Consider the following 15,009-nt stretch of genomic DNA (forward strand, 5'->3'; position numbering starts at 1 on the left):
AAGTGCTGTAATTTCTAAACAGTACACTCAATATGGATTAAAATACCCTCAAATTAAAGCTGACAGTCCACACTTGGAACCCATAGTGATTATATCATTTCAAAGGGATGCAGTACAGAGCCAGAACATAGCAAGTTTCACTGTCTACTGTGAAAATACTTTTGGACCTCACTGTATTTTAAATTAAGTTGTTAAGTCAATCTTCATCAGTTTCTACACAAAATATCATGCGAATAATATGTGATTTGACTGTAGAGATAAAGTAACATGAGGTCTAACATAACTTCATGGTACCTAGAACCTCTATAGGACTTGTCTAAATAAATTGATCTTAATGATTGATTTTTCAATTATTGGACTGTGTGGCTCATTTGGTGCTTGCAACACCAGGGTTATGGGTTTGATACCCACACGGGACTCAATACTGTAAGTTGCTCTGGATAAGTGTCTGCTAAATGACTAAAATGTAAATTCTAGGATTTGAGTCGGGCCTACTACCCCTTGAATATTTCCTATCCAATGAATAAGGTCAAGCTGCGAATGACCCCCGATCTACCTATCCACGCCTGAGACTTGAGATCAGAGCCGGTTGGATGCTCCAGACTGTATTACGATGCTCAACTCTTTGCATCACAATGTCTGCTGATGGTTGCCCATGCCAGTGTAAAGTGCACCGTTTGTTTTAATGGTGATAGTTGGTCTTGTCCATTGACATATATGGTCTTGTCACCTAAAAAATGTGCAAATGTCAGGGCTGTTCTCAACCCAGGTCCAGGCCATTCAGTCTAACAATGTGGGACAATGTTTTCTGATGGCTCAGGAAGTAGAACATTTAGAGCAAACAGATGTAGCAGCCAACAAAGTTTGAGACAAGAGTCCACTTTCACTCGATTTTAATATAAAAAAAAATACAGGACATTTTTTTGCCATGTTTAACATAAACAGGATTTCAGTGTTTCTCACATGGACAAAACACTTTTTTAGTTTACAATGTAAACCAGCAAGACTAGCACAATGGGGCAGTAGGTAGCCTAGTGTTTAGAGTATTGGGCCAGTAACTGAAAGGTTGCAAGATCAAATCCTTGAGTTTACAAGGGAAAAATCTGTCGTTCTGCCCCAGAACAAGGCAGTTAACCCACTGTTCCGAGGCCATCATTGTAAATAAGAATTTGTTCTTAACTGGCTTGCCTGGTTAAAAAAAGAGTGAAACCACTCATCAAAAAATAAAGATGAATGCAGTTGTTATCTTATATGCCCTTAAAAACAATAAGAAAACATGTATTTTAATCAAGGCTATATTGTCTAATAATATATCACCACACAAAGTCTCGTGCCATAGCAAGGCCACAGAGGTAAGGTTTATATTGAAAAAATATATACGATTGAGAGTCAAACATCTTGTTTACCTTCAGTGTCTCAAAAAAATAGAAAGACTTGTGGTTTTTGAGCGTGATAAAAAAAAAAATCAACATTAAACTTACAAATATAATTAGCAGACATGCCTGAGAAAAGGGCAGAACCCTGAACCCCAAAGAAGCCAAAAAAAAAAATACATAATGGGTTACATGACTGGTTATCTGATTCCCTTTTGTATTTTTAAATACACACAAAAAAAAATTCCAAAGGAAATTCAGTTTGCCATATTTCCCTTGTATAGTAGACGTACGGAAACAATTTACATATATTGGCATTTCCACGACAGTATCTGTTCATATCGTGAACAAATAAAGTAATCCATATATACAAGATGTACATTTAATCAAATGACAGTCAGTCTACCGAGAGTCACACAGCTAACCCAGTCGGCCCCCACCGTTTTCACCCTGAACTGTCTACTCCACTTCCCATCACTGTCCACTCTACTCCCAATCACTACCTATTGCCAATCAACCTTCTCCATCCCATCCCTGCTGGGCAGTTGATGAGCGGGCAGCTGTTAGAAGTTCTACAACCTTATCTCTGGTGCCGATCTGGGACCCCAACTGTGCAGATCATTGGAGGCTGTCAATCACTGCTGTGGCCATGGCCTCCACACAGAGTCACTGTGTTCCATGTACGGCTTGGAGGGGGAAAGACGCTCTATGTTACCGAGGCCAGTTCTCAGACCTGGGCCTGGGTGAGGCTGTGGCAGCTGCTGTCTAGCCAGGGGAGTTTGGTCGGGGGTGGAAGATGATGTACCATGGAGCTGGGCAGATGATGGAGGATGGGTGAGCCCCATGCGGGACCTCTGAGGTGGGGCATCAGCATCGTGGCTGGGCTCATCCAACTCCTGGCTCTTGGTTGCTATAAAGTGGCTGACTCTTAGTAGGCATGACCTCATGCCCTCACGGTAGTTATGCTGCTTCCTCTTGCAGGGGGACCTCTGCTCTTCCCCACCCTCTTTGGAGTGGCCTCTTTTCGTTTGCTGATGCTGTTGTTCTCCTTCCTGCTCTGTCCTCAGGAAGTTGACCACACTCTCCAAAATCTCTGCCTTTTCCACCTTGGGATTCTTCAGTTTCTAAATAAACAAAAGTACAAAATAAATGCATCTGAAAATACTCAGAAAAAAGACAGATGTGACATAAAATGCTAAATGACCATAGACAACACATTCATGGTTAAAACTAAATGAATCATCTATATTAGAGAAAATAGACCATCTTTATGTAACTCACCTCATTACTTGTGTTCTCCAACAACAAAAGTCGTAAGGTTTCCAGACTGTGGTTGATACGATCTCTCCTCCGTTTCTCCATGAGGGGTTTGGGGACCTGAATGTATAAATCCCTGAGTTAGGCCTATTCGTTTACTGATGTATAAAATTGAATGACAAAAACAGGATATCCCCGGAGATTATGTGCGTGAAGTGAAAAGAAAAAGACCAACATAAACATAAAACCATCGGATTCAATTATATCATAATTTCCCAACCCAAGCAGCTAAAAGAATAAGTAAAATCACTAAGCTTTACTTTAAAATTACAACAACACGTTTAGGCTTGATGAAAATCAGACGGAGTTTTGTGGCAATAAACATCATCCATGCACCTAATTTGTACGAAACAGAAATGACAAACAATGAACTCTAATGAAAAAGTTTTACTTACCCGTCCTACGTCCTTTTGATCTGGGAGCACAGACTCCATCGTTTTCCTGACTAAATAATGTCGAGATGTCTAAAATCAGAGAAGTAAATGGCGCTTCACATCTATAAATGCCGTAGAATACAACCACGCCCATTCGCGCCCTCGGTTCTACTTCATTTGGATGAGTTATTGGATTACAGTTACCATGACATATACAGTCAATACATCCAGGCATAGCTATTGGTTTATTCAAGAAAGGGCACCACCCCTGATCCCAGATGCGCACGCCCTTGGCATCGAATAACACTATTGTCAGTGTTATTAGGCCTAGGCCTAATCCTGTACCCTAATTTCGTTTGAGAAATATCCCACTGGGCACCAACCATGTTGGTTCAACGTAATTTCGTTTAAATGACGTGGAAACAACGCTGATTCAAACAGTGTGTGCGCAGTGGGAAGGTTTATCATGTAATTCAAGAAATTAATGTGGCGGCAGAGTAGCCTAGTGGTTAGAGCGTTGGACTAGTAACTGGAAGGTTGCAAGTTCAAACCCCCGAGCTGACAAGGTACAAACCTGTCGTTCTGAACAGGCAGTTCCTAGGCCGTCATTGAAAATAAGAATTTGTTCTTAACTGACTTTCCTAGTTAAATGAAGGTTAAAATTTTTTTTTAAATTACACAGCCATCTCACAACATTATAACCAGTGTCTACAAGTCATTGGTTGTCTCAAAATGTCTGATGTGTTTTAAATGGCTTCATCCCCCACAATCTAGCAACATCCAAACTGAGGTTGGTGTGATGGTCTGGCGTCTGGGATGGTGATAGGCCACTTCTTAGATTTGCATTTGGATGGAACTCAGGTGTCCCACAGAGGCTAAAACGTCGTCCTACAACAATAGGGTCGACAATTCAGTTTAAGGACATGTTAAATTTATAAACATGAATACATTGATAGTCGGATAAGAACCATTAGAAGGTGATGGACGACATTAACCACAAAGATGTGTTCAACTATCTCAATTCAAGACACGACTGGATTACATTTATTGGACCATTCAAATCTTCTAATTTGAATAGTTTAAACATTTGGATTTACATACAGTAACGTTATAAACTACTATGATATTAAATTCGGTTCTGTCATGTATAATATCATTATCTTATGTGATCTTGCAGAAATTAATTGAGCTTTGATCTAACTTTATTAAATGAGCACCATTCTCCATTCGTCAGTGAAATTTTCCAGAGTAGACTGTTCTCTGGGCAGCCGAATGAGTAGAGCAGAGAATATTCCGCACATTCACACACGCTTCCGATTTCGGAGCGGCAGCCACGCCGCAATACACACATCTAACTCCTCATTTGGACCCATGTTTAGTCAGACATTTTACTTAATAAACGCATTGAAAGTATGGGGAAATTAGAAACACTGGCTCACCTTGGAGAGCACTAGCCTAACTGCCTATCAAGGTCTAGGCTTTCTTGTTGATGTTTTATACTGACATTTAAAGCTATCATTGAAACACTGCCCACGGCATTAACCCGTGGTGATATAAACTCTGCAAAACTCTGGTAGCACAACAAATCTCAACCTCTGCACAAGTCAGCCGTTGCGCACGGCATCTGGCCGCCTTGAGCCTTCGTACCTTTGGTGATTTCACTTAGAGGTAATACCTTTATGGGAGGACACCTCCATTAAACGATATCTGGCGTTGTGGTGAATCCGCAGAGAAAAGTTGATTATGTTAAACCCAATTAAATTGATCATATAAGGTCTACGCCGTTAGTATTTGTCCTACAGACAATAATGAAAAATAGTAGTACTTAGTCAGACCGTGTTTCACAGAGAGTTCTCTAAACATTTGTGGCCCTGGCCGTGATCCCACCATTATAATGGGGATATGTGGAGATAACAACGGAATGATCGGATCAGGGACATCCCGTAGAGATTAACTGGATTTGAAGAGGCACTGATAGTTCCGTTTAACAAAAAAGAGAGAGCTTCTTTCTTACGGCTTAGTCACTGGTGAGTGCTCTGAAGAATCAGGACTTCTGTTTAATCCTGTGTGTGCGAGCGCGCGTGCGCGAGATAGGTCTAGGCTGTAGCTACGCGTTTAGAAAGGAATAGCCTAATTGTGTGCAATAAAATGTCTTCCAAAAGGTCAACAATATAGACAATCTATGAAATATAAATTAATTTAAAATGGCAGGTGATTTGAACAAATGATTTGTCATTATCAAACACCATCAGCTTGTTTGGCTATAGTCTGCCATCATGTCCTTGAAGATAATCCTTTTCTTATAATCGGCTAAAAGAGCATCTTTCTGTTCTGTGTGCACCTGCACTACAAAGGACAAGAAAACAAAAGTGCTATCAATAATTTCAAGGCACGTGGACCCGCCCCATAAATGAGCCGGAGTGATGGACACAGCGCGCTTGCTTGCCCCACTGAAGGAATGCAATTAGCGACATCTGGCCTTTATTAATAAGGTCTCGAGACCCCTGGCAGCTTTGAGAAAGTCCCAACCAATATAGAAACTCGTCATGCGCGTCAGCTCTGCAGACAAAGGGGTCAAAACGGCTCGGACTCAAAGATAGAGCTAAAATATCAACACAATTTCACACTAAATTCGTGCAAATATGTTCAGCATAATATATATTTTTTTTGTACAACTTAATTAATAAGGAAATACACACATTCTTGTTTGACTTAATTCATGGGAAAATACATTTTGGGGGGCAAACTTTGGAACAATCTTATTAGAGCAATGCATGATGGGTAATGATGTTCTACACTGCTGTGTCCCACATTTATTTATATAAAAATACAAACGTGTACTTTCACCGAAGTAATTAAAATATAATAGTAGCCTTATATTGTTTTTATTTATTAATGCCAACACTGTTTTCTATATTTGTTTTTGCTTAATGATTTTGATGCACTTGTAGTCAGAAACACACTTTTTTTCCTGTAAGCAACTATAGGCCTACACGAGTTTCTTCATAGTGCATTTCATATTTCATGGAGCCTACATTACTCAATGTTCTTCATAATGCATTTTATACAAGACTAATTGTATGAGGGTTGCCAGACTGGAGAAAAAAAATACAGATTGATTCGGGAATGGGGATACATATTCTATTATGGGAAATTATAATACACATCAGAATACACACACACACACACACACACTGACTTTGTTTGTACTCATGTTATAGCCAACTCTTGACTTTTGTATGAATTCTTTTTCATAAAATATTTCTATCATGTTGTCGTGTATTCATTATCTTTAATTTGTTAAATGTTTGTAGTTTGCATGTTTCAGTAATGATTAACATGTTTAAATAGTCGTAAATCTCTGCTTGATTTAGCTTTTGGTATATTTGGCATTTTTATACATATTCTGTATTTCCATTGAAGAAAGCAATAATTCATCAGCACTCTACTGTAAATAAATGGACACTACTGGTTACAAAATGGAAATGAATCTCTGTAAATAAATGGTGAGAAATGCTCAGTCCGAAGCCATTTGGCTGTGGGTTTCACAGCCCTATAATAATGACACAAGCTATATCAGCTTAAAAAGGGTTTATTTACAACCTATGGGGTATGAGATATTGTGAATAGTGGCATAGGATAGTCTGAAATGAATGAATATACCCTAACCCTAAGCTATGTTCAATGTCAGCAGCAATTTTCAGTGAGAAATGTTCAGTCTGAAGCCATTCGGCTATGAGTTTCACAGCCCATAATGATACAAGTTATACCACCTTAAAAAGGGTTTATTTACAAACTCTGGGGTATAACATATTGGGCAAAATGGTGTAGGAGAGTCAGTCTTTGTCAATGAGAACCAAGAGGGGCCTAACTTTGTCCTTCATGACTGGGAAAGGCCTCAATTCTAGGCTGTAGGAAATCCTACATCCATCTCATTAGATCAGAACAGGATGGATCAACAGTGATTCATATTACTGGTTGGTATCCTAAAAAAAGGACAGTTGTGTTTTGCAGCATAACACACCTATATTATTTGTCTACCCATGTGATGTGGATCATTGTCAGGTTATTAGACGTATAAGCTTAAGTAACAAAAGACCACCATGATTGTAATAATACTTTGAACAGGTGGGCCAATTGTGCGCCACCTCATGGGTCTCCCGGTCGAGGCCGGCTGCGACACAGCCCTGGATCGAACCTGGATGTGTAGTGACATCTCTAGCACTGCGATGCAGTGCCTTAGACCGAGCTTCAGGCAACTTTGATGTAAGGCTTGATCACACCTGTAGTGACTACTTCTATCTGTCACACCCGTTGTTGATTAACCATTGTTCACTAGATATATCAATGTAATTACACCCAACACAATGTTGAAAAACAGAATGCTTCCCACCACTAGATCACATAACCAGGCGTGAGCTGGACGGGATCCCAACGCTGCCACCAATGTAGCATAAGAAAGTGAAAGCTACAACAGGGACTCTAACCAGGGCTCATACATTGCAATGTGAGCTCTAATAGCTGTTGTCATGAAAGCCTAGTAGGCCTCTGGGCAAAGGCAGTAGGCCTACAATGCTGGAATATGCCTTGTTACAATATTATATAACATGAACAATATTATATAACATGATTGACAGGACCATAATAATCATAATGAAATGGCCTTGGAAGTGCCATAAGTGTAAGCCAACATAATTCATTATTTTACATGAACCTGTTTAACTGCATTGATATGGCCTAATTGATCATAGCCCAGACTCTTATAATTGCAAATACCACACAGTTGCACCAGGGGAATTTAAATCAAACCAAAAAAAAATTCAGGTCTTCTGTTTCCCCCACATTTATTGTTTAACTCATTTCTCATCGTGAAAATGTATCCCCATTCCCCAATTGAAAACCTTCATCAATTCCACAAAAAAAGACAAAAAAAGCTTTTTACTCCAATCTGGCAACCCTCATAAAATCTGACATAGCAAATAAAATCAAATTTATTTATATAGCCATTCGTACATCAGCTGATATCTCAAAGTGCTGTACAGAAACCTAGCCTAAAACCCCAAACAGCAAGCAATGCAGGTGTAGAAGCACGGTGGCTAGGAAAAACTCCCTATAAAGGCCGAAACCTAGAGAGGAACCAGGCTATGTGGGGTGGCTAGTCCTCTTCTGGCTGTGCCGGGTGGAGATTATAACATAACATGGCCAAGATGTTCAAATGTTCATAAATGACCAGCATGGTCAAATAATAATAATCACATGCAGAACAGTTAAAACTGGAGCAGCAGCACGGCCAGGTGGACTGGGGACAACAAGGAGTCATCATGTCAGGTAGTCCTGAGGCATGGTCCTAGGGCTCAGGTCCTCTGAGAGAGAGAGAGAAAGAGAGAATTAGAGAGAGCATACTTAAATTCTCACAGGACACCGGATAGGACAGGAGAAGTACTCCAGATATAACAAACTGACCCTAGCCCCCCGACACATCAACTACTGCAGCATAAATACTGGAGGCTAAGACAGGAGGGGTCAGGAGACACTGTGGCCCCATCCGATGACACCCCCGGACAGGGCCAAACAGGAAGGATATAACCCCACCCACTTTGCCAAAGCACAGCCCCACACCACTAGAGAGATAACTTTAATCACCAACTTACCATCCTGAGACAAGGCCGAGTATAGCCCACAAAGATCTCCGCCACGGCACAACCCAAGGGGGGGCGTCAACCCAGACAGGAAGATCACATCAATGACTCAACCCACTCCAGTGACACACCCCTCCTAGGGACAGTATGAAATAGCCCTAGTAAGCCAGTGACTCAGCCCCTGTAATAGGGTTACAGGCAGAGAATCACAGGCAGAGACAGCAAGGGTGGTTCGTTGCTCCAGAGCCTTTCCGTTAACCTTCACACTCCTGGGCCACACTACACTAAATCATATGACCCACTGAAGAGATGAGTCTTCAGTAAAGACTTAAAGGTTGAGACCGAGTTTGCGACTCTCACATGGGTAGGCAGACCATTCCATAAAAATGGAGCTCTATAGGAGAAAGCCCTGCCTCCAGCTGTTTGCTTTGAAATTCTAGGGACAATTAGGGGGCCTGCGTCTTGTATGGCAGGACCAAATCAGAGAGATAGGTAGGAGCAAGCCCATGTAATGCTTTTTAGGTTAGCAGTAAAACCTTGAAATCAGCCCTTGCCTTGACAGGAAGCCAGTGTAAGGAGGCTAGCACTGGAGTAATATGATACATTTTTTTGGGTTATAGTCAGGATACTAGCAGCTGTATTTAGCACTAACTGAAGTTTATTTAGTGCTTTATCTGGGTAGCCGGAAAGTAGAGCATTGCAGTAGTCTAACCTAGAAGTGACAAAAGCATGGATTCATTTTTCTGCATAATTTTTGGACAGAAAGTTTCTGATTAGCACCAGTATCTCAAAGTATTAAGCGAAAAGAAGCATTAAAAAACGCATTGGCATTAATTAAAAATAAACGCAAGGCTACTAATATAAAATAATTATTTAGGTGACAACCTGGTTGATTAACAATATTGGGTTGTTAACGCGTTTGTTTTTTTATATAAATAAATGTGGGACACAAAAAAAGGCAGTGTAAACGCTGTTGCCCAAAATGCATTTGCTCCAATAATTTTTAAAAGATTGTTCTGAAGTTTCCCCCCCCAAAATGTATTTTCCTATGAATGAAGTCACACCATTTTCCCTTATTTTCCTACGAATTAAGTTGCACAAAATGTGTATATTTTCACACGAATTAAGCCACACGAAATCTGCTGAAATCCATTAAAAACATTTTTTTCACGAATTGAGTGTGAAATTGTGTTTTGTAAATAAGGAAGATGGAGATTCTCGAGGTCTTCAATGGTCACATAATCACATATTCAACTTCGTATAGCCTACAATTGATCGACATCATTGTAGTCCGACCTCTATGCACACCTGAAACCAAAAGGACTCTTAACCGCTTCTACCTGCAAGCCATAAGACTGCTAAATAGTTAACCAAATAACTACCCGGACTATCAGCATTTACCCTTTTTACACGGACTTTTTTGACTCTTCACATACGCTGCTGCTACTGTTTACTGCCTATCTGTCACTTTGTTGCTAGTTAGGTCTATGTGTACATATATAACTCAATTACCTCGTACCGCTGGACATCGACTCAGTACTGGTACCCCGTGTATATAACCAAGTTATCGTTACTCATTGGGTATCTATTATTACTTTTATTATTACGTGTTTAACTTTTCTATTATTTCTCTATTTTAATTCTCTCTTCCTTGTTGGGAAGGGCCCCAAGTTAGCATTTCACTGTTAGTCCACATGACAAACAATTGGATTTGACCTTCTCATTGTTTGGACTGTGCATAAAAGCGGCACACTTTGGCTCATGGCACTCACTCACACACCCGCCCACTCCTGCAAATACACACGTGCACGCTTAACATCTAGGTGCAACCTTACCTTGACACCCCATTAGCTATTAATCAAACCCGACCCCCGCCCACCCTACCAGACATACACAATCACACCTGATCGTTTTTACTTACATCCTTTCGCTTTTGTTAAAACTACACTTTAAATCATGTTGTTAGCCTACACTTGAAATAGTATAAATAGCACATTAACTACTGGACTCAGACGTCAGTTCAACGTCCAGTTTTGATATACATTTGAATTTAGTAAACTGACAAGAATTCAACGAGAAATCAACACAAATGGGAAACATGTCATTGGATAGGCTAAAAGTTGGGTGGAAATAGACAACAATGAAATCCCGAAATTGCAAATAAAATTGCTATCAATCTTCCACGTTGATTCAACATTGCATGTTTTGTTTGTTTAAATGACACGGGAAACAACGTTTATTCAACCAGTTTGTGCCCAGTGGGTATTGTAGTGACTTGAATAAATATGTTTGTGATAGTATGCCTATGGTTCATTGGGGTATGCTGGGGTGTGTATTGAATTCGCCACCCTCTCTCCTGGAACAGTCCTGTTCTCACGTGAGCTGTAAGTATATCGACACTTTACGGAGTGTGCGGATATATCACACATCATAAAAATAACTATTCACCTGTTTGTCACTTCTTCACTGTTCCCATAGGCACACTTCCATGGTGCCAAATGCACACATAACGAAATGGTACTTGTAGACAGAAGAAAATACAATTTACAATTGTGACCCTTTAAACAAAAAAACTGGGTCTCCACAATAGACTAGTGTCTATTAACATAATAGCATTTTATTTTCTTCATTGCTGCATCTGCTGCTTAGCATTATTATAACCCTCTAGCTTATAGGCTAATAATAATTCGTTATTCGACAACGTGATCAGTAGAAAACAGAGCCAAATGTGATTTCATAGGTGTTAAACATTTGCTATGGTCTTCGCGAGTCACCAAATTGTGAAGCACATACAGTATGTATCCAAGAGGTGTCAACTCATCGCCATGCTGTCTCCATTGCTCTCGGATTTCTGACTATTTTAGATTTTTTGTTTTGTTGCTTTCGATAAAATCTAACTCTAAAAACGAATCCTACTGTTGACAAGTATTTCGTATGATGACGGTTGTTTATCAGATTAGCCTACTTTTAAGAAGAATTTGAATTAGAAATACACAATTAAAATCGAAATTGAACTGGAAATTAATGACAAATATGGCCTCATATATTTTTTTAGCAAGAGAGCGTTGAAATAGAGGATTTGCCCATTAGTTTACCATTTCGTATTTTACTAGGATCTCCATTAGCTGTTGCCAAGGCAGCATCTACTCTTCCTGGGATACTGACAGAGATAAAAACATTACATCAAACAAAATATTGTGCATTATACAAATGTACATTGCTCCATTATCACATTACATTATTACAATACTACATGACATTAAAACTTCCCACCCATAAACCCTATCTTAATTTATCTCATTTTATTTCAATTACAATGAAGTTGCAGGAGTTAATTTACAGAGTTTTCAGTTACGTCACTGTCACCTCTACACCAATCTGTGTGGCCTCTGTGATATAAACTGGTGTAGCACTGTGCACCCCATTCATTCAACACCCGTGATCCGAACTGCAAGGATATCACCAGTACGTGCCATTTTTCATCTGGACATTTCTTCAAAAATAATGAGCACAAGGATGAAGAAGAAAATTGGAAATTCAAGCCCGAAAAATACCAAAAGTATGAAAAGGGTGAGTAGGAACTTGTATTTTTTTACTCTGATTTTGGTATGTTTTCAGATGTGTCATGTGCATGGTAAAATGTAATAATAATAGCCTCATGCTTTGCAGTGATAGCTAACATGTACAGTAGCTAACATAGTAGTACATCAGTATGCTATTATACTTAAATTAAGGTAAATTAGGCATATACAAAAATAAATCCGTTTGATTACAATTGGCACCTCTCTCCCCCCTTTTGTCTCGATGCAGATGTTAAAGCCAGTTATAGAGAAGAAAAGACGAGACCGAATAAATCAGAGTCTTAGCGAGCTAAGGATTTTGTTACTGAACTACAAATTAGATTCGGTGAGTTTTTCAATCCATCCAATCCTATCTAGCCTTAATTGTTGTAGTCTGTGAGTCTATAGCGCCATCCAAAGGCTTTTACGTGGCTGTTTATTTTTTGACCTGTTTCCTTATTAGTCTATTCACTCTATTCATCTTGACAATTCACAGCGTTTACAGAACCCCAAACTGGAGAAAGCAGAGATTCTAGACCTGGCCGTGGAATATCTTCAAAAAAGGACAGACAAACGAAGCATAAGCAATGGTAAGTCTATCTAATTAGCTCTAGGCCTGCAAGTGTGTTTGCGAAGGTTTATCTACAATGCATGAAATTGTCCGTACAAATGAAAAATGTTTCCCTCTCCCACCCTTGAACTTCTTTTTAGATTGTTCCTGCCAGGCTGTGTGTGGGCTGAAGGAGGTGCAGCAGGTTATTCACAGTGAGGCCTCCATGGCAGGCGCCCCCAGTCCCCCAACAGCAGCATTCCCCAGGTCTGCTCTCCCTGCCATCTACACGGCAGGCTTCCAGCAGTGTGTCTCTCACCTGGCTGGCTTCATGGGCAGCAGCAGCCCCTTGGAGAAAAAGGGCTTCATCCTCCTCCAAGGGCTGAAGAGCTACATAGACAGTCAGTACCCAACCACAAACACCAGTACAGAGCAGCTGCAGTGCCCATCCTCCTCGTCATTAACAGACATCCACCTGAGGTCAGGTGGTAAGGAGATGGCTCATTGGGCTGACATGGTGCCTGTGAGAGAGGGATGCCGTCCCCCTAAACAGGGGGCAGGTATCTGTCTCCGCAAATCCACTTTGTCGACCACCCACCATTCTTTCTGCCAACCTAATGGCCACTCGTACCCCTTGACACCTGACTATCTCTCCCCACTGTCTCCTTGCCTTTCTTGTTCTTCTTCGGTTTTCACCACCCCTCCTCCATACTCCTCGTTTCCCTGTCACTTTAGTTTCCCTCCCAGCCTGTCACCTATTTCCTCCAACCCCTCATCCTGCTCCGGATCTCCGTCGCTACATAACGTCCCTTCTCCCCCACTTGGTTTTTCACCCACCTTCCCTCTCTCAAGTCCTCCCGGCCTCCCTCTCTCAAGTCCTCCCGGCCTCCCTCTCCCGAGCCCCCCTCTCGTCCCCTTTTCCTCCCATACGTCTCTGTGGTCCCCTGTGCCTGCACGAAGGCAAGAATTATTTATTAGTTCCACACACTGGAGACCCTGGTAGAAAGCCAGGTGTGTGCCAACTGACAGAGGGACTATGAAACAGTTCACCTGGACCAACGTTAGAGAAACTGACAAGAGGAGAGAGCCACCTGGTGGAGATCATGGAGGTAACCTGAACATGACCCTGCTGCTGCTGCTGACATTAATATGGTGCTCTTCTCGTTTGATCAACTTTCCTAATCATTTCTGAAATGTTCCCCATATTTGTAACATGTCAGTATTCATAATCTCTCTCTTTCATTTTTTAGATAGTACTTGTAAATATGAATTGCATAAACTGTGTATAAATGTATATATATATATATTGTCCTGTAAATATATTGTTAGAGAATAAACTGAACTGTACAACGGAACCATAACTCAATCGTTATTTTTCTGATGGTTAGGATGATTCTCGGCCTGTGCCTGAATGCTCTGTAAATTGAAATTCCCATGTAGGCCTGGGTATGCACAGGTGAGGTGACTTGTTGTACACTCCCACCTAGCGTTTTGATTGGGTACTGCAGCCATTCCATGTGGTTTGAGCGTCTATTCAATACCTTGCCAGCAGAATGCGCCATCAGCTCAAAGAACCAGAGCAGTGTGGTAGAAGTCTCTCCATCTCTTTGACCCTGTCACAATGAAAGCAATAAGATACGCTGTCAGTTCAATAGAGCACCTCATTGTTTCTGGCTCTTTTATCAGTCCCGTGATAAGCCTAAGATGCTTCATACAAGCATCATTATTTTCTCTCTGTCTCTCACAGGCTCAGATAAATGCTCACCCTTCTCCTAATCTGCTGTTCTAATCTCTATTACAAGACCTGAATATTTTCTGTACAAGGTACTGAGGGATTTGGCTAGAGAAAATAGACTTTCTGACATGATAGAACATGTCTTTGGATAATGGTTATTTATCCCTCCCTATTCCCTCCCTCATTCCCTCCCTCCCTCTGTCCCTCCTTCCCTCCCCTTCTCCCTCCCTCCGTCCCTCCTTCCCTCCTTTCCTCCTTCTCTCTTCATTGAAGAGGCTTTCTCTGTACCAGTGCCATTAGTTATGAGGTGGCCATTGTTCATTGTCAGAGATATAAGAAGGCAGACAGGCACATCAGGTTGATTATCCACACTGTCTTTCTGCAGGTTTTGATCATTCCTGAATCAAAGAACCATGTGACAGTTAGTAGAAAGGGCCGGCCACCAAGCTAAAGAGGATATT

The 15,009-nt window shown here is 40.8% G+C and overlaps 2 protein-coding genes across 2 annotated transcripts; one reads left to right on the forward strand and one right to left on the reverse strand.

Moving 5' to 3' along the window:
* Positions 1-1,970: 1,970 nt before the first annotated feature.
* her5 (hairy-related 5) lies at positions 1,971-3,124 on the reverse strand. Its single transcript, XM_029654797.2, has 3 exons — positions 3,086-3,124; positions 2,655-2,750; positions 1,971-2,497 (listed from the first exon to the last, which is right to left on the reverse strand). Exons 1-3 carry the CDS (start codon positions 3,122-3,124, stop codon positions 2,009-2,011), a joined length of 624 nt encoding a protein of 207 aa, XP_029510657.1. The 3' UTR covers positions 1,971-2,008.
* Positions 3,125-12,219: 9,095 nt separating this feature from the next.
* Positions 12,220-13,816, forward strand: LOC135571678 (hairy/enhancer-of-split related with YRPW motif protein 1-like). Its single transcript, XM_065018174.1, has 4 exons — positions 12,220-12,273; positions 12,514-12,609; positions 12,760-12,853; positions 12,975-13,816. Exons 1-4 carry the CDS (start codon positions 12,220-12,222, stop codon positions 13,814-13,816), a joined length of 1,086 nt encoding a protein of 361 aa, XP_064874246.1.
* The last annotated feature ends 1,193 nt before the right edge of the window (positions 13,817-15,009 follow it).

Source organism: Oncorhynchus nerka, linkage group LG5, assembly GCF_034236695.1.
Source record: "Oncorhynchus nerka isolate Pitt River linkage group LG5, Oner_Uvic_2.0, whole genome shotgun sequence".
Classification (NCBI taxonomy): Eukaryota; Metazoa; Chordata; class Actinopteri; order Salmoniformes; family Salmonidae; genus Oncorhynchus; species Oncorhynchus nerka.

Bases quoted from the DNA above. Each gene is read 5' to 3' on its own strand.
- LOC135571678 (XM_065018174.1), top strand. From the start codon at position 12,220: ATGAAGAAGAAAATTGGAAATTCAAGCCCGAAAAATACCAAAAGTATG. The intron at 12,274-12,513 runs GTGAGTAGGAAC...GTCTCGATGCAG, and splicing joins ATACCAAAAGTATGAAAAGG to ATGTTAAAGCCAGTTATAGA. The intron at 12,610-12,759 runs GTGAGTTTTTCA...GACAATTCACAG, and splicing joins TGAACTACAAATTAGATTCG to CGTTTACAGAACCCCAAACT.
- her5 (XM_029654797.2), bottom strand. From the start codon at position 3,124: ATGGAGTCTGTGCTCCCAGATCAAAAGGACGTAGGACGG. The intron at 2,751-3,085 runs GTAAGTAAAACT...TTATACATTCAG, and splicing joins ATCAAAAGGACGTAGGACGG to GTCCCCAAACCCCTCATGGA. The intron at 2,498-2,654 runs GTGAGTTACATA...TTGTTTATTTAG, and splicing joins TGGAGAACACAAGTAATGAG to AAACTGAAGAATCCCAAGGT.